This window comes from Anomaloglossus baeobatrachus, chromosome 2 (assembly GCF_048569485.1).
Source record: "Anomaloglossus baeobatrachus isolate aAnoBae1 chromosome 2, aAnoBae1.hap1, whole genome shotgun sequence".
Lineage (NCBI taxonomy): Eukaryota > Metazoa > Chordata > Amphibia > Anura > Aromobatidae > Anomaloglossus > Anomaloglossus baeobatrachus.
The window spans coordinates 585,309,645-585,329,289 of NC_134354.1; the positions used below are offsets into that span (position 1 = coordinate 585,309,645).

The following is a 19,645-nucleotide window of genomic DNA, read 5'->3' on the forward strand; positions in this document are numbered from 1 at the left end:
CAAAGTCATGACATCATCGTATGGTCTGTCCCATATTGTTTAAAGGCATAGTCCTACTCTTGTGTATGTAATCTTTTGACTTTGCAGAAAGTAATAACATTTACTCTTTCTCTCTCATTATTCTGCCATTTGGCAAATATAAATAATGTTGGTTCCTAATTTACCTAAAACGAGAAAGGTTTATTCTTACTTCATGTCAGTGGGGAAACACATGCATGTGTGTCTTTTAGATAGTGTATGTAAACTTTTGTTTTCAACTGTATGTACATATGTATATGAATATATAAATATATTGCTACTTCTGTAAAGAAAAGGAGTGTCTGCTAATTGCAACCATGTCACTGATTTGATTTTTTTTTTCCTTTTTGATTAGCAAATTGAATAATGAAATAATTTGATTCCCTGAACATCTGTGTTTGCATCTGTTTATTAGATTCAGATCCTTTTCTTGCTTGTTTTATTGTTATGCGTTATTTGTACGTAAAGCCTTTATTCACATGTCAACCTGTTTGTTCATGTTAATCACCTGGTGGCTGGAGTTCAAGGTTTACTTTATATTGTATGTACCCCTTGTTATCTCTTGCACTGTTCGTAATGTTTTAAATGCTTTTATATGTGTGCCAAAACATGTCTCTTGTGGTTCAATGAAGAGTTGTTTATTTTTCGTTATCACATCGGCGATCCCCCAAAAATTTTGCCACCGGCTTTTTATTCATTCACAGCCAAGCCGCAGACTTCTTCTTGCCCTATAGGTGACCTAGTTGCTCTCTAGTCCTGCTTGGCTTTTTCAGGGGATAGGAAAGATCCAGCTTTCCTATCAATTAGCGTTGTTCTCAGTATTTGTTGTGGGAATGTCCCTTTTTCTCTGACGCCTCATTGGGGGACACAGGACCATGGGTGTTATGCTGCTTATCCATAGGAGGACACTAAGTAGATGCAAAGATGTTAGCTCCTCCCCTGCAGTATACACCCCCTGGGCCAGCCAGGCTACTTCAGTTTTAGCTTGGTGTCTATAGGAGGCACATCTCTGCAGACTACTGCAGCAAGAATTTTTTGTTTTTAGAGGGCGACGGTTCCTTCGGGGACCGATTTCCCCAAACCATCAACAGGCGGGAACGCAGAGTATCTCCTCCCCGTACCTCCTCCTGCGACGCTGGATCCTGGGCTGTTACTCACTGGACTACAGGTCTCATGGCACTGATTTTCCAGAGCCCAGAGCAGATGAAAACTTCCTCAGCCCCTCTTGCAGGCTCTGAGTTGATACACGTTCTGCACCAAGTGTGACCAGGCATCAGACTGCCATCTCCACAGGAGCTGAGGTGAGATCATTCCGATTTTTCCAGAGCACAGAGGAGATGAAAACTTCCTCACTCCCTCTGGCAGGGTCTGAGTTGATACACGTTCTGTGACCGGGCACAGCAGGCGTCAGAAACTGCAGACTGGCTCCCTGACAGGAAATTGAAGCAAAGGTCACACTGACTGGATGCACATGGGCTGTGATTGCAGACTCCTCCATAGCATTCAACCTGTGGCGGGGGGAAGGGAGAGCTCCCAGGACTCGGTGCAGCCGCAGCTGTGGTAGACTTATAGAGGTTTTTCTGTCCACCATTGTTGTGCAGGGCTGGAGGAGGGAAGGGGTGTCCCTTCCCACCATTTTTTGTTTATTATATTTTCTCATGCCTTCTTGTCAGAGCTAAGCCCCGTCCCCTCCGACACTCGATAAGCCACGCCCCCCCACCACAGGATTTGCAGAGCATTGCTCCCTCTTGTTGTGATCAGAGCCTGTGGGCGTGTCTCAGAGCTGGCTTCCTCCTTCCCACAGGAACTGTGACACAGGAGGAGGGGGGGGGGGAAAGGGCCATCATTGTTCTGGGTGAGTTATAGCCTCACTTTCATATTAGCTATGCAGAGCATTGCTCCCTCATTACAATCAGTTTGTGGCTCATCAGCCAGGGGCTGCGGTCACATGTTTTATGCCCTGCACAACTACAGCAACAACTATAAGACGCTGAGCTACTAGGGTATGATAGCACCTCTTCCTTCTGTGAGTCCGGTGCCCCTGTAGCTTACCCCCCCGCCACCACCGCTGCCAGCCCAGAGCCTACGGCTCCCAGTCCTTCGGAATGGGCACAGTTCCCAGAACCCTGGTGCTGACTATGCAACATCGTCCTCACACCCCTCGGGGCCCCTGGACAGAACGCAGCCTGATGACACCTTTTATAGAGGGTCCTTCTGATAAGAATCAGCCCTCTGCTTCACCGGTTGCAGATCAGAAAAAAGGCATTACCCCCATGGTTCTCCCTCTGGGGTACACAGATGGGGTTCTCCCACATGTTCCTCGGTCTCTGAGGAGCCGGAGGAAGGGGAATGATGTTTGTACCGGGATGATTCCTTGGTTTCAACCTCCCCGAGCGATCAAGCTGCGATGGACTTATTGCAGCAATCAACCAAAACTCTGCATGTGGAAGATCTCCCATCCATTATTACTGACCCTGCGGTCTCCTTTTAAAAGGGTGAAGAAACCTCAAAAAAAAAAAAAGGGATTTTAACGCCGCTTCGGTATCCGTAAACTCATGCAGTCCCAGTACTCCTTCGGCTTAGCTGTCTCTAAGGGCTGGGCTGATCCGGCCTTGGTGTACCCTCACCCGGCTTCCGCCTGCCTGAAGGACCACTCCTGTCTTTTACTTGATGGATCCTCCTTCAAGGACCAGACATACAGATAAGTGGAGCAGCTCGATCGCTCTGCCTCGAGGCCGCGGGTCCCTCTCCCCTTCCGTGTGGATCGCACCGGCACCAGGACTACCAGTTTCCCTCAGACCCTCACAGATGTAACAGTTCACATTGCTGCGGCGGCAGAGTACCTCATGCAGGCCTCCCTCGGCGCTGCTACCTGCGCAGTTATTGACGCCTCAAATACCATAGCCATCCATAAGGCCCTCTGGTTACGATAATGCTGAGTGGACTCTGTCTCTAAAAAGCCTCTCACAGTACTCCTTTCCAGACCGATGGTTTGCCGATCATCAGGTCAGGCTCTTTTTTTTGTCTGACGCCACGGGAGGAAAAGAGTACCTCCCTCCCCCAACTCTAGCCCAGGATGTTTTTTACTAGACACGCAGGGCCCGACCTTCTCAGCCCTCCTCGAGTCCACCTCGTCCTGGCAGTCTAGACAAAGACCAAGGAGTCTCGTCCTCCTCCATCTGGGCCCACCGCCTCAGACCACAAATGGGTGTGATACCTTGTGTCTTCCGGTTACCACATTGAATTCTGGACCCGATCCCCTGGTCAGTCTTTTCTCTCAAACCCACCCCCCCCCCCCAAGGCTCCAAAACACCATGAGGCCTTCTCCTCAGCAATCCACTCCCTCCAAACGGCGGGGGTGATGGTACCTGTTCCGGACGGCGAGAGGTTCAAGGCCTTCTATTCCAACCTCTCGTGGTCCCCAAAAAAGGACGGGTCAGTTAGACCCATCCTGGACCTCTAACACCTGAGCAAATATGTGCACGTAAGGAGATTCAGAATGGACTTCCTAGGGACGCGTACCTGCACATACCCATCGCTCCAGCTCACCAAAAGTTCCTCCGCTTCGCGGTTCAGGACTTCTTTTTTTACATTTGTGACCCTACCCTCGGCTCTGCTGCCACAGCACCAAGGGTCTTAACTAAGGTCATGGCGGCCGCCATGAGTGCCCTTCACGCCAGGAGAGTGGCTGTTCTACCTTGCTTGGATGACCTCCTCATCAAGGGCTCAACCAGCGTGCAGATCTCTGTGGGCACCCTATCCCGCTTAGGGCGGCTTCTGACTCCAGTCAAATCATCCCCGGTCCCGTCAAAATCCGTCACCTTCCTGGCCATGTCCCTGGACACTCTTCGGGGCTTGATATTTTCCCCTCAAGACAAGATGACTGCTCTACAACAAGCGGTACACTGCCCTCTACGTACTCCTCTCGCTCCATACGATTCAGTATGAGAGTGCTAGGTAGGATAGCGTCGGCTATAGAGGCAGTGCTGCTCGCTTAGCCACACCACCGCCCACTGCAGCTTGCGCTTCTAGCTGCCTGGGACAAGAGCCCCTTTTCCTTGGACGAATTTTTCACCTGGCACCTTCAGTCAGGTATGCGCTTTGCTGGTGGCTTCAGTCCTCTTCCATATCGAGAAGGAGTTTTTCTCCCCCAAGTGGACTGGCTACTCCTGACCACGGACGTCAGCCTCTTAGTCTGGGGAGCAGCGTACTGGCTCCACACTGCTTCGGGACGTTGGACACCCCAGGAAAATCATCCTGAAAATCAGCGCGATCTTCTCGCGCTCAGGTTATTCCCCCCTTCTGCTAGCAGGTCGTTTGATTCGGGTCCAATTGGACAATGCAACAGCTGTGGCGTAGGTCAATCGTCAGGGAGGTACCAGCAGCAAGACAGCTTATCTCGAGGTCCTCCGGATCCTCACCTGGGCCGAATCGACGGGGGTCCGTGTTTTTCAGCTTTACACATACCGGGAGTAGAGAACTGGGCTGCGGACTTTCTAAGTCGCCAAGGCCTGGCTGCCAGAGAGTGGTTTCTCCACCCAGAAGTGTTCCCACACATCTGCACTCACTGGAGTACACCAGACGTGGATCTAATGGCCTCAAGGTTGAACGCAAAGGTACCCGTGTTCTTAGCCAGGTCACGTGATCCACAGTCCATTGGCGCGGATGCTCTAGTCTCCTGAAGTCGTTTCAGTCTGCCTTACATGTTTTTCGCCTCTGCCCCTGCTGCCGCGAGTAATCAGAAAGATCAAGGCAGAAGGAGTCCCGGTGATACTAATAGCACCGAACTAGCCCAGGTGCGCCTGGTATGCTGAATTAGTACAATTGCTCATGGCGCCTCGTAAGCATCCCAGACCTGCTGACCCAAGGGCCCATTTCCCATCAGAACTCCAGAGCCCTGAAGCTGACGGCCTGGCCATTGAGACCTGGACTTTAACAAGAGCGAGATTCTCTCTTGCGGTCATCTCCACCATGTACGGTGCCCGAAAGCCGTCCTTCATCCCGTTATTACCACCGTACGTGAAAAACTTTCCTTTCCCAGTGCAGGGAATTTAATGTCCAACCTATGCCTCTGGCGATCCCCAGAATTCTTGGTTTTTTTTTTTTTATTTGCAGTCAGGTTGCAAAAGGGGTTGGCCCTCCGCTCCCTTAAGGGGCAGGTTTCATCTCTCTCGATATTCTATCAATACTGCCTAGCTTGCAATCCGCAAGTCAAGACTGTCCTCAAGGGTGTTTCCCATCTAGTTTCCCTATATAAACGGTCGCTGGACCCATGGGACCTCAATCTCGTTTTGGACGGTATCCAGAGGTCCCCTTTTGAACCTCTTAAGGAATCTTCTCTTGCTCTTCTGTCCTGGAAGGTAATATTCTTAGTGGCGATTACGTCCATCAGACAAGTTTCGGAACTGGCAGCACTCTCTTGCCGCGAACCCTTTCTGATCTTTCATCAGGACAAGGTGGTTCTACGCCCCCTTCCGGATTTTTTTCCGAAGGTTACTTCCCCGTTTCATATGAACGAGGACATTGTTCTGCCTTCCTTTTGTCCACACCCAGTCCATAGGGTGGAAAGGGTTCTATATTCGCTAGACCTTGTGAGGGCTCTCAGATATTACGTACCTAGGACAGCCCCTTTAGGAACATAGACTCCTTGTTCATCATTCTTGAAAGGCCTAAGAAAGGAGAGGCAGCTTCATAGGCAACGCAGGCTCGCTGGATTCGCTCTGTGATCCAGGAGGTCTACCGCTTGCAACTCAAGCCCATTCCTAGTGGGCTTCGGACTCATTCCACGCGAGCAGTTGGCGCATCTTGGGCCATTAGGCATCAGGCTTCAGTGGATCAGAGGTGTAAGGCTGCGACCTGGTCTTGCCTACATACTGTTTCAAAGCATTACTGAGTCCATACCCAGGCTTCGGCTGAGGCGAACCTAGGTAGGAAAATTCTGCAAACGATAGGTACTCCACTATCTCAGTAGGCGCTCCTGGCTATCTGGGACTGGTTCCTAGTCCTTGGGTTGCGTTGTTTATTGTTTACCCACCCATGGACTGCTTTAGGACGTCCCATGGTCCTGTGTCCCCCAATGAGGCGTCAGAGAAGAACGGATTTTTGTGTACTCACCGTAAAATCGTTTTCTCTTAGCCATCATTGGGGGACACAGCACCCTCCCTTTTGCCCTGTTGGGCCTTAGCTTTTTTCTGTCTCAGTACTTTTTTGTTATGAGTATTCACTCACGTTTTTTGTTACTTATTCTCCTCCTGCTTGTGTACTAAAACTGAAGTAGCCTGGCTTGGCCAGGGGGTGTATACTGCATGGGAGGAGCTAACATCTTTGCATCTACTTAGTGTCCTCCTATGGATAAGCAGCATAACACCCATGGTCCTGTGTCCCTCAATGATGGCTAAGAGAAAATGATTTTACGGTGAGTACACAAAAATCCGTTTTTTACATGCTTATGGTGACCCTGCACCTCAGAAACCCCTAGTCTGTAGCTCTAGCCATGTGGTCCCCCACCAGCAGAATTTAGGGACACAGACCTCTGGTTCCACGGGCCCTCCTTCTCCCTGGTTACCTTTCCATCAGGCACCCTTTTAATCTTATTTTCCAGGCACCATGTCTTCATCCTGGGAACATTTTTCCACCCCCAGCAGCGCCTGTGCAATTGGTCACATGTTTTGCATTCTATGAAAAAACTCTTGCCATGTGGCTAATCAGGCTCCCTCTGCACCCAGTGCCTTAAACACATGTCTGCTCAGGACTCCTCGGACCCCCCTTGAGGAACTGAGACACCTGCATGAGGCTTTGACCCAGGTCATTGTTTTAAAATTTGATTGATTCCCTAGAGTAATTTCCAGCCCAGCTTGACCAACTTTACCACAGACGCTCTGACAAGAGTTTGTAGGATTTTATACCATGGTTCCTCCTTAGCTTTTCTGGATCACTCTCCACACAGTGCCACAGCAGTTGGGACGGCTTTTTCCCCTGCCCAGTCCTATTTTTTGTGGGACACCTCAGAGTTAGGGTTCGAGCACATACTCTCCTAACAGAGGTTTTAGGCCTTGTTCACCTTTATGCAGGAATTGGATGCCACATAGTCCAAATGACCTTCTGTGATCGGCTCTGGTTGCTTGCCTTTCCAAGGTCACTACGTTGCCCCTGGTCTTACGTGGCGTCTCTCAATGTTCTGCTGGATAAGAATATTGTTTTCCTCTCAAGGCCAGCTTTACAACCTCACACCCTGAATATGCTCCATCTTAGGTAAGCAAGGCCTGTATGGCCTGGGTTAAACCACTTGATCAGGTTTTATTTTCATTGCCCCTCACGAGCAGCTTCTTGATCTCTCTTCTTGATTACTGCATGCCTCAAAATTCCCTTGCAAATTTTCTTTTAAGTCAGCACAATTGGCAGCCCTCTTGAGAGCCAACTCTGCTGCACTTTGGTGTTCCGTTTGGCCCAGATACTGGTCCTCTGACCCAGCATCCAAAAAGGTCCTTACAGGGCTCCCTGTTCTTCAGGAAGCATCTAGATGAGATAATCAAGGATGCTACTAGAGGTTAGAATACTTTAATACTTTTCCCCCAGAATTATAGATGCTCACAGCCTTCTTTGTCACCAAGATTCCAGACCTGAGGGTTTTGATGGTAGTTGGTATGGTCACTCCATGGGCAGAGTTAACCCTGCTCTATATCTTCCCTCCTCTCTGCCCCGCATTCTCAAGCGTGTTAAAGTAGAGGGAATTTTGGTTATCCTTCTCAAAGTAGTTAGATGCCCCATTCTTCGTTTGTAAGATTCCCTATTCCATTCCACTTTATCTCGTCGCTTTTAGCAGCGTGATTGTTGAAACTAATGTTCTGAGATCATAAGGCTTTGTCTGTTTCAGTTGTTAAGATCATGCTGTGCCCTTCCAAATCGTAATCTGCAAATGTTTACTACCAAACCTGGAGGTCCGTCTTTGCCTAGTGTGAACAAGGGGATTTTCTATTCCTTTCTCTTTTTTTTCTTCAGTCTGGTATGGAGGAAGTCCCCAGCCTCACTTTTTTTTAATGGGGGGAAGTTTTCCATTAGTTTCATTCTCTTTAAGCGCCCGCTGGCCTATCACAAACAGGTTAAGGCTTTTACTTAGTGGCTCATTGTACCTCTCAGACACACTCTGTGTAACCGTAGCACCAATCTTGTTCTGGCTATGCTTCAAATTTCACATTGAACCTCTTTGCAGAATCTCCCCAATGAAGGAATCTCCTTTTGAGGAAGGAAGAAAGTCTTAGGCTATGTTGACATTTCCGTTGTTTTGCATCAGTCACATGTGTTGCTTGACGCATGAGACTGATGCGTTTTACAATGTGTGACAAGAAATGCAGGCAATTGTTCACAAAGAACGGATTCCGTTAGTGCAACGATTTCAGTTTAAAACCTGCGTTGGGGGGGGGGCGGAACTGATTTTACGTGATTTTGGACGTTTTGCTTGGCATGCTCAGTAAAACGTGACGGATACCTGCACTGGAATCTGTCGTGTGACGCAAGATAACGGAATCCTGCATCATAGACTTACATTATGCTTCCTAACTGATTCCAACGGAATCCTGCGGGGTTCGTTTTTTTGCCGCAACAAAAAACATTGCATGCTGCGTCCCTGCCGACCGACAGTCAGTCAGTAAACGACTGATGCGCCACACGGCGGAGCAATGCAGGATCATCAGTCACAATCCACCGCTCATACAAATCTATGGGAAACAACGGGATCCGCCAAACGGATTGCGTTGTTTATCAGAGCGGCGGATTGTGACTGATCCTACACAACGGAAATGTGAACATAGCCTTACCAGTATCTGCATAAAAAATTTATTGAAAAGCAAAATTTTTTTCCAAATCCATGGAAAAGAGAAAAATCGTTAAAACCACGATGTAGACAGAGGTCTATGCGTTTCGAGCAAAAAACCTTTTCTTAGTCATAATTTAAGAGCGGTTTTTCGCTCTTTTTTTGGTAAGACTTTTTTTCTTTCATCATGACTCCTGGTGGCCGGCCCAGATCTTCTGTGCATTGCACCCATATCAAGCTTAGCACCTGGTGAGCTGATCCTATCTTTGTTGTGTTACTTTTTGGGGAACTTGGCCTCTGGCTAAGAAGTTACTGGCCTCAGTTACCACCTACAGCATTTCTTGTTTATCTACAGGATTAGTAAGAAATAAATGAACGCTGGTGGTCTGCTCACTGATTATTATTGTAATTAAATATTAGGTTATTTTCATTCTTGTTATGTAGATGTTGCACTATTATGTGAAAAACAAATCTTTCATGAAGCCTGGTGAAATTATGGTAGCAAGACACTTATTAGTCCTCTATTCAGATTGTTGATTATATGCATATTGTCTTTGTGATGGTCCGATGGCTGAAGAAATTTCAATCTAAATCCCCATCTATTTATTGCCCCAATCTAAACTAATTTCTAATATGACTGTATTACAAATTTCCTACCCTTCCCTAACTACACTAACTACCATGTGAGATTTTTTTTTTTCTTTCTCTGATGATGCTTCGTTTGAGAATTCCAGGCTTGGATGCTTAAGCGAAGCGTCACAAGGGGGCAGAGGCTGCTATTACTGTCACAGTTCCTGACACCTTCCTGAAATGAAGCGTCATCAGTGACATTCATTTTATGGGCTACTCTGTCCATGTTGTGTCTGCTCGTTGTTCACTGTGTGATCTACACCGTGACAGCATCCGTTTTGTTGGCAGCTCAGATCAGTAGACCTGGGAGCGCAGCACTCACTGTTAGCGCACAGTGTCGAAGTTTCAGGGAGGAGGCAGAGGCTATGACTTTGACCACAGCCTCTGCCTCCTGCTCTGATGACGGTCTGTTTGAGTATCCCAGCATGCTCTGGGATTCGCAAACTAAGGCCCTGTGCGCACTTGCCGGTTTTTGCCACGGATTTCCTGCGGATTTGCTGCATGTTTCGCTGCAGAAAATGATCATAACCTCTCTGCAGTGATTCACCAGCAAAACCTATGGGAAATATGCAGATTTTGACAGTTGCATGTTTTGCTGTGGGATTTCTGCAGCAAAAACAATTGCATGTCACTTTTCTGCAGGTCCGTGCGGTTTCGAGGGCTGGCAGATCAATCACCTGCTGACTCTGGGTCGGCGGAGGATTGATCCCCGGTATCTGGCCAGATGCTGCTCCCCATATAAAGTTTATGGGGAACAGAATCTGGCCCAAAAGGGTAGGAGCAAGCGCTTCATACTCACCGATGACCAGGCTGCTGTCACACTGCTCCCGCGGCGGCTCTTTCATCTTCCAAAGCTGGCTCATTATTCCATCTCGTATTCACTCCTTCCCCGCTCACCGGTGGGTGTGATTGGTTGCAGGCAGACACACCCCCACGCTGAGTGACAGCTGTCTCAGTGCAACCAATCACAGCCGCCGGTGGGCGGGTCTATAGCGTACAGTAAAATAAATAAATAATTAAAAAAAAGGGCGTGCGGTCCCCCCAATTTTGATAACCAGCCAGGATAAAGCCTCACATCTGGGGGCTGGTATTCTCAGGCTGGGGAGCCCCACGTTATGGGGAGCCCCCCGGCCTAAAAATATCAGCCAGCAGCTGCCTTGAATTGCCGCATCCATTAGATGCGACAGTCCCGGACTTTTCTCGGCTCTTCCCGTTGCCGTGATGCGGTGGCAATCGGGGTAATGAAGGAGTTAATGGCAGCAGCCCATATCTGCCACTAAGTCCTAGATTAGTGATGGAAGGCGTCTATATGACACCCCCTCATCACTAAACTGTAAGTGAAAGTAAATAAGCGCAAACACCCCAAAAATCCTTTATTTGAAATAAAAGACAAAAAAGCCCCCTCTTTCACCACTTTATTAACCCCTAATAACAGCTCTCCAGGTCCGATATAATCCACAAGATGTCCCACGACGCTTCCAGCTCTGCTACACCTGGCACTCACAGTGAGCGCGATAGACCATGACTGCTCACTGTGAGGGTCAGGACGCAAGTGAAGTGAGCCGCCGGGATCAGGCGTGACTTCACTGATGTGCTTTGCAGCGACTGGTCGAGGACTCCAGTGGTCACTGCACATCAGCTGACTGAAGTCACCGCTGATCTTATACTCACCTTCTCCTGTGAGGCTGCCTCCGGACACTGCTCTCCTGCTGTCCGTGGTGCTGATGTCTCCGGGCCATGCTTTTGTCCCGCGCGGCTGACTCCGGCGCTCTGCTGTTTGCGGGTCAGCTGTGCACTGCATATGCATGAGCCGGCCTGGCTCATGCATATGCAGTTATGCAGTGCACAGCTGACCCGCAAACAGCAGAGCGCCGGAGGCAGCCGCGCGGGACAAAAGCATGGCCCGGAGACTTCAGCACCACGGACAGCAGGAGCTGGGAGAACTGTGAAATCCCGCAGGGAACAACCTGCGGCAATTCCGCACCAAATCCACAACAATACGCAACATACCACATGCGGATTTCGGTGCGGATTTTTTGCGTTTTTTTTCCCCGCAGGTGCGGAAATCTTTAAGAGCCTGCGGAATTTTCTTAAGAAAATTCCATTTTCTAGTGCGCAGAGGGCCTAAGGGTCACCAGACATTCTTTAAGCCTCCAGACCACCTAGATCTTGATTGTTGCTACAGTATTTGTCATGACCAGGACTCTTCTTTAGCTGTAAGTGATCCAATAATTTCATCTGAATAATATCCTAAGCTTAGAAATTTGTATGAAGTGTGATCTGTCCTCTTTATGTTGGGAGGATTCTGTAATTTACCACATACGCTTGGTTGATTTAGATTTTTGTCTTCTGTTTTAATCTTAATTTCTACCCTGCAGGGCCAATTCCTTTATTCACAGAAACATATGATGCTGATGGTTACAATCCAGAAGCCCCAAGCTTGACCAGCACTTCAAGGCCAGTTTACAGACATCGCGTGCATGCTCAAAGGCCGAATTTGATAGGCCTAACTTCTGGAGATATGGACTTGCCACCAAGAGGTACTAAGCAGCATAATTTCCTTGACTGTAGACAGTGGCACAGGTTCACCATGACTGACTTTTTGCAGACCAGTCTACATGAATGGTGTGCTGGAGTGAAGTGTGCTAAATTCATTACAAGGCAAGCACATCTTTCAGTTGCCATGCACCACCACCGGAAATGTGCTTAGCTAGGGACTGGAGGACATTCTGTCATAATTATGTCACTTTTGTGGCATGAACCATACCTGATTTTGGCTGCCATTCCACCTCCCAGCTAAGCTCCGCCCACTTCTCAACAATTTTGCTGAGTGGATAGGTACTGGCCTAAAATCTACAAAATTCATTACATTTCCGTGCAAACACGAGATTGTGCAAGGGGAATAAATGTAAAGCAGAAACTGCTGTATGAATGCTGACATGAACAATACAATAGCTATATGTAGGAATGAAAGTATGACAATGGTATCTGCATAACTGCCATGAACTTTAGGAATAAAGAGAAATTTGGCTATTGAATTGATCAATACAACAGAGCCCCAACACCTAGTCACAGAATTCTTACGTTGGGGTCCCTAGCTAATATGTGTCCTCTCTTGCAGTTAAAAAACTTACCGTGTATGGGAAGCTGAGACCCAGGCTATATATGTATAATGTTGACCGGCAATAGGTGTGGGTGGGGTCGGGTTCACAAACTAAAGACTACAAACCAATTAAGAAATAATGTCTGGAACAGCATGTCAAGTCTGAACTGGGTGCAAAAACCCTAAAAAAATTTTCACTATATAAAGAAAATTGCCAGTACAATTGTTATTTTTATTTGTATATGTACGTTTGATTTGTATGTGTATTCTATGTGTGTGTGTGTGTGTGTGTGTGTGTGTGTGTGTGTGTCTGTGATGTGATGTGTGTGTGTTTACTCTGCTCCGCTTCCTCTTCCTGTCATAATGACATCACTTCCCTGCAAAACGCAGGCAGTGATGAACATTGTGTCTCCAAAAACGCAAAATACCGCAGGGAATAATGCATGAAAACGTAATGAACTGCACAGAATTTGCTTCCTGCGTTATTCCCTGCGGGATTTCACGATTACATTACAGTCAATGGAGTGAAATGCCGCAGCTACCTGCGGAAAAGAAGTGACATGCAATTGTTTTTGCTGCGGGAATCCCGCAGCAAAACCTGCACCTGTCAAAATCAGCCTAGTGCGCACAGCATTTTTTTTTCCCCATAGGTTTTGCTGCTGAATCACTGCAGAAAGGTTATGAACATTTTCTGCAGTGAAACATGCAGCAAATCCGCAGGAAATTCGCGGTAAAAGCCGCCTAGTGCGCACAGGGCCTAAAGGGGTAATTTCAAGTTTATAAGTGGAATAAAATTAAAAAAGCTTATACTCCCTCCCATCAGCTTCTCTGCCCCTGCCTTTGGATGTTAGAGCAATCAGCAGGTAGTGAGTGGCTGCCTCATTGCTCACTTCCTGTTGATTAACCTTTTAACGACTGTGGGCAGTAACATTACGTCCTAGCGGTCATGGTGTTACTGCCCACGGTCTGCTGCCGGCTCTCAGCTGAGATGTGTGCCTGCCAGGCACGAGCAGAATTATCTGCTCGTGCTGTTTAACCCTTGAAATAGCGCTGTCAATATGTGACAGCACCATTATAACAACATTGATGGTAAACATTTACTCACCGGCTGATAACGGAAGTCACGTGACGTGATCACGGGACTTCCGGTGGTTGTAGCTCACATGAATTACTTTCGGTTTCACCCAGCCCAGAGCTGTACGAGTCAGAAAATGAGCATATAGCTCTGATCAGCAGATATGGCAGAGCGATTGGATTGTTGATCCATATAGCCCCCAAGGGGGACTAGTAAAATTAAAAAAAAAAGCTAAGTTTTAAAAAATTAAAAAAAACCTAAAAGTTCAAATCACCCCCCTTTCGCCCCATTGAAAATTAAAGGGTTAAAAAAAGAAAAAATATACACACATTTGGTATCGACGCATTCACAAACGCCCGAGCTATAAAAAAATATAACCTCAATTAATCTGATCAGTAAACGGCGTAGCGGCAAAAAAATTCCAAATGCCAAAATTGTTTTTTGGTCGCCCCAAATTTTGCGCAAAATGCAATAATAAGCGATCAAAATGTAGAATCTGCGCAAAAAAGGTACAGTTAAAAACGTCAGACTGAGACGCAAAAAATATGCCGTAACTGAGCCATAGATCCCGAAAAATGAGAACTCTGCGGGTCACGGAATATGGCGTAAAACGTGCGCTACTTTTTTTGGAAAAACATATTTTTTTTAACTCCTTATATAAAAGTAAACCTATACATGTTTGGTGTCTACGAACTCGCACCGACACCCACACATCAGTTTTACCATATAGTGAACACAGTGAATAAAATATCTCAAAAACAATAGTGCTATCACACTTTTTGTAATTTTTCCGCATTTGGATTTTTTTTGCCGTTTTCCAGGACACTATATGGTAAAACTTATGATTTAATTTACAAGTACAGCTTGTTCCGCAAAAAAATGAGCTCTCACATGACTATACTGACTGAAAAATAAAAAGTTACATCTCTCGGAAGAAGAATGGCGAAAGAAAAAAACGGAAAGCAAAAAATCGGCCGGTCGTGAAGGGGTTAACTCATATGTCCGAAGGCGCGGTGAGAATAGCCGGGGGTGATTGATCAGTGAGATCGTGTAATGTCACAATCTCACGTGAGCCCTGGAAATGCCAGTCTAGACACCCAGGAACGGCGTTGGCACTTAAGGTGAATATAGACTTTTTTTTTTAATTGTATAAATCTGGGGAAACTTGTGGAATTAGAAGGGGTCCTCCTATTAGTGGACAACACCATTAATGGCGAGGCAGTGCACATGATCGGACTCCACTCCATTCAGCCGGGGCTCGGAATCAGCCGGAGCTGTGTGACCCCCAGCGATCTGAGAATGATTCCCTACCCTTTAGATAGGAGATAACTTTCAAACTTAAGATTACCTCTTCAAATAAAAAGGCAGCAAAGATTGGTGATGGGTATTCTTCATGTAGTTTAGTTTATTTTGCATTTCGGGGGTGACAGAGTCCCTTTTTAAAGTGTGATTATATATATATATAATTATGTATGCATTATATGCTCACCATACCTTCCGTTGCATCGCCGGTCTCCTGGGATTTTCTGTTCTCTGGTACGGGGCTGGGCTGTGTATCGGGTTACCATAACGATGAGGGAGGAACTTCCGCTGATGTCAAAGGCAGAGCCGCTTGCCTCCGATTGGCCAGCGCGCTGCCTTTGAGTAGCGTCTGACAGGAAGTTCCTGCTTCGTCACTATGGATGCTGATGCACAGCCTGAAGTGGAGCGGAGCGGCGAACTACAGGACCCAGGAGGTGGGCGATGAAACGGAAGGTACACTATATTATATTATATTATATGCTCACCTTACCTTCCGTTCCATCTCTGGCCTCCTGGGTCATGTAGTTCGCCGCGAGGACGTCGCGATGTACCCGGGAACTACAAGAACCATGAGGCCGGCGATGGAACGGAAGGTAAGGTGAGCATAATACGGTATGTGTGTGCGTGCGTGTGTGTTTTGTGTTTGTGCGTACATGTGTGTGTTTGTGTGGACTGCAATTGCGGGTTAGAGCGCGGTGGATGTACGGAACCGGAAGTGTGTGCGGTGAGGATTTCGCTCGTATATGTATGTATGTATATATGTATGTGTGTGTGTGGATATAGATATATGTGTGTGTGTATATATATATATATATATATATATATATATATATATATATATATATATATATATATATATATATATATATATATATATATATATATAATATTCCCTCTTCTATTAGATTTTGCAATAACAAATATTCTTTCTTTAGAGAAATCGGTGACCAATAATATGAGAATTGTTGTTGATTCGGACTCTCGGAAAAGGAACCTTACTCCTGCCGACTCTGGAGTACCCCTGAAAAAACCCTGGTTTGACAAGTAAGTGGTTTGTGTTTACTGTGTAAATGCTTTGCCAGTACAGAAGCAGCGCAGCTCAGCCACTCCCGGCTCTTGTAGGTCCACATAAAGCGGTCGAGATTCTTGTGGAGTGCATGGCTCTAATGGGCATGACTCTTTAATTTATATTATTCTTGGACACATCCTTTACACCATACTGTTAATGTTTTTATTTCTTTGTCGCTCCATTGGGAGACCCAGACAATTGGGTGTATAGCTTCTGCCTCCGGAGGCCACACAAAGTATTACACTTTAAAAAGTGTAACCCCTCCCCTCTGCCTATACACCCTCCCGTGCATCACGGGCTCCTCCGTTTTATGCTTTGTGTTGAAGGAGGCACACATTCACTCAAGCTCCCATTTTAGTCAGCAGCAGCTGCTGATTGTATCGGATGGAAGAAAAGAGGGCCCTAACAGGGCCCCCGGCATGCTAACTTCTCACCCCACTAAGTCGGCGGTGCTGTTAAGGTTGAGGTACCCATTGCGGGTACAAAGGCTGGAGCCACATGCCGTTTTTCCTTCCCCATCCCTTAGAGGCTCTGGGAGAAGTGGGATCCTAACCGGTCACCATTCACTGGGACTGGGCTCCCTCCGCAGCCCCTGGGGGAATCTGACGGACAGGAGACTGAGTATCATCAGGGACAGGCCCTGCATCTAAAGGTACTCTGTGTCCCCTTGGGGACGGTGCATGGAGCGCCTGTGTTACAGACGCTGCAGCGGCTGCTGTTTTTTTGTGACGACCGGGACTACCGCGCCGACCGCGCCTGTTTGCCGGCCGCGTTATTAAATTTAGTCCCCGGCTTCTGCGGCCTAGTACCATAACTCCCGCCCCCGGGCCTGCCGGTCAGGGGTAAGGGCGGGACGTTCGACTGGACGTCGGCAGTGAGGGCTGGAGCATACTTAGGTGTTCTCCTCCCCCCTCACTGAGCACTGTGGGGCACCAGATTCCCGCACTTTATTAGTCACGCCCACGGCTCCCTCCTCCCCTGAGAGCTCTGGCAGCCATATTTACAATCACTTCTGCCGGTGGAGGATTTCAGAACGAGCTCTACAGCTCTGGGAGGCCCAGGCAGGGAATCTGGTGGACACACAACCGCTTTGGGCGGTCGGTAAGCCACACCGGTTACCCGGTGCTGGCCCCCCTTGGGTGCCGAAGTGTGTATATATATATATATATATATATATATATATATATATATATATATATATATATATATATATATATATATATATATATATATATATATATATATATATAATTTGTATACATTTTCTCTGTTCGGCCGCATTGTTTTGCTTTTGGCTATATACCCTCAGTGATCACTCTCCTAGGAGACTACAGCATGTCGTCCGCAAAGAGCAAGGGTGCCAAGGCACAGGCTTATTTTGCAACCTGTACCTCTTGTGCGGCTATGTTACCTGCAGGTTCCACCTACCCTCACTGTGTGCAATGCTCGGCCCCTGTGGCACTCACTCAGCCGGAGCCTCGGGCACTGGTGGGACCCTCGGCTCAGGTAGAACCGCCGGCTTCCACTGTCCAGGTGGCAGGGACAGAGTTTGCAGTTTTGGCTGAGAAACTCTGAGTCGCTTTCACAATCCATGGCTCAGTCTATGGACAGATGGTCTGCTAAGATACTAGAAGCCTTGCAGTCCAGATCGGTCACACAGGCCCCGGGCACTGTGAGTTCATCGCCCCCAGGCCCCTCTCGGTCGGTGCAGCAGAGTGCTCCTGGGGTGACACCTAGGTCCCACGGGGAGGACTCCGACACGGACCGCAGTCCCAGACCGGCTAAGCGGGCTCGCTGGGAACCTTCCCCGGCTTCATCACGCTGTTCGGGGTCTCAGCATGAGGACTCTCTGGAGGATGAGGCGGAAGTCGCAGCTCAGGGCTCTGATCCTGACGTTGCTCTCAATCTTGATACACCTGAAGGGGACGCCATAGTAAATGACCTTATAGCGTCCATCAACCAGGTGCTAGATCTTTCTCCCCCAACTCCACCTATAGAGGAGTCGGCTTCACAGCAGGAGAAACACCACTTTAGGTTTCCCAAACGTACACGGAGTGCGTTTTTCGATCACTCTAACTTCAGAGATGCTGTCCAGAAGCACATAGCATTTCCGGACAAGCGCTTTACTAAGCGCCTTAATGACACACGTTACCCCTTCCCCCCCTGACGTAGTTAAGGGTTGGGCTCAGTGTCCCAAGGTGGATCCTCCAGTCTCTAGACTGGCGGCTAGATCCGTAGTATCAGTGGCAGGTGGTTCATCGCTCAAGGATGCCACTGACAGGCAAATAGAGCTCCTGATGAAATCCATCTATGAAGCCATAGGCGCGTCTTTTGCTCCGGCCTTTGCAGCCGTGTGGGCACTCCAAGCTATCTCAGCTTGTCTGTCTGAGATTAATGCAGTCACACGTACCTCTGCTCCGCAAGTTGTGTCTTTGACTTCTCAGGCATCGGCCTTTTCGTCCTACGCCATGAACGCCGTCCTGGACTCAGCGAGCCGTACAGCGGTAGCGTCCGCCAATTCGGTAACAGTCCGCAGGGCCATGTGGCTACGCGATTGGAAGGCAGACTCTGCTTCCAAGAAGTTCTTAACCGGTTTGCCATTTTCTGGCGACCGTTTGTTTGGCGAGCAATTGGATGAAATTATTAAACAATCCAAGGGAAAGGACTCGTCCTTACCCCAGTCCAAACCAAACAGACCTCAGCAACGAAAAATTCAATCGAGGTTTCGGTCCTTTCGGCCCTCAGCCAGGTCCCAATCCTCCACGTCCAACAGGTCAGAGAAGGGCCAGAGGAACTCTTCTGCATGGCGGTCTAAGTCACGTCCTCCAAAGACCGCCGGAGGAACCGCCTCCAAGGCTGCCTCCTCATGACTTTCGGCCTCCCCAAACCGCATCCTCGGTCGGTGGCAGGCTCTCCCGCTTTTGCGACGCCTGGTGGCCACATGTCCAAGACCGATGGGTGAGAGACATTCTGTCGCACGGTTACAGGATAGAGCTCAGCTCTCGTCCTCCGACTCGTTTCTTCAGATCATCTCCGCCCCCCGAGCGAGCCGATGCACTTTTTCAGGCGGTGAACACTCTGAAGGCAGAAGGAGTTGTGATTCCCGTTCCCATTCAAGAACGTGGTCGCGGTTTTTACTCCAACTTGTTCGTGGTGCCAAAAAAGGACGGATCATTCCGCCCCGTTCTGGACCTCAAACTGCTCAACAGACACGTGAGAACCAGACGGTTCCGGATCGAATCTCTCCGTTCTGTCATCGCCTCGATGTCCCAAGGAGACTTCCTAGCCTCAATCGACATCAGGGATGCTTATCTCCATGTGCCGATTGCACCAGAGCATCAACTCTTCCTGCGTTTCGCCATCGGGGACGAACACGTTCAGTTTGTGGCACTGCCTTTCGGCCTGGCGACAGCCCCACGGGTCTTCACCAAGGTCATGGCATCCGTGGTGGCGGTCCTACACTCTCAGGGCCACTCGGTGATCCCTTACTTAGACGATCTCCTAGTCAAGGCACCCTCCCGGGTGGCATGTCAACACAGCCTGACCATTGCTCTGGAGACTCTCCAGAGGTTCGGGTGGATCATCAATTTCCCAAAGTCAAAATTGACACCGACCCAATCACTGACTTACCTCGGGATG

At 48.2% G+C, this 19,645-nt stretch overlaps 1 protein-coding gene across 1 annotated transcript in view; it reads left to right on the forward strand.

The window, feature by feature from the left end:
• The window catches only part of RBM26 (RNA binding motif protein 26), a 252,850-nt gene that overhangs the window by 103,814 nt on the left and 129,391 nt on the right, over positions 1 to 19,645 (forward strand). The window contains exons 10-11 of the mRNA XM_075336770.1: positions 11,836 to 11,997; positions 15,873 to 15,981. Of these exons, the coding sequence (XP_075192885.1) occupies positions 11,836 to 11,997; positions 15,873 to 15,981 (271 nt within the window). The remainder of the gene's footprint in view (positions 1 to 11,835; positions 11,998 to 15,872; positions 15,982 to 19,645) is intronic.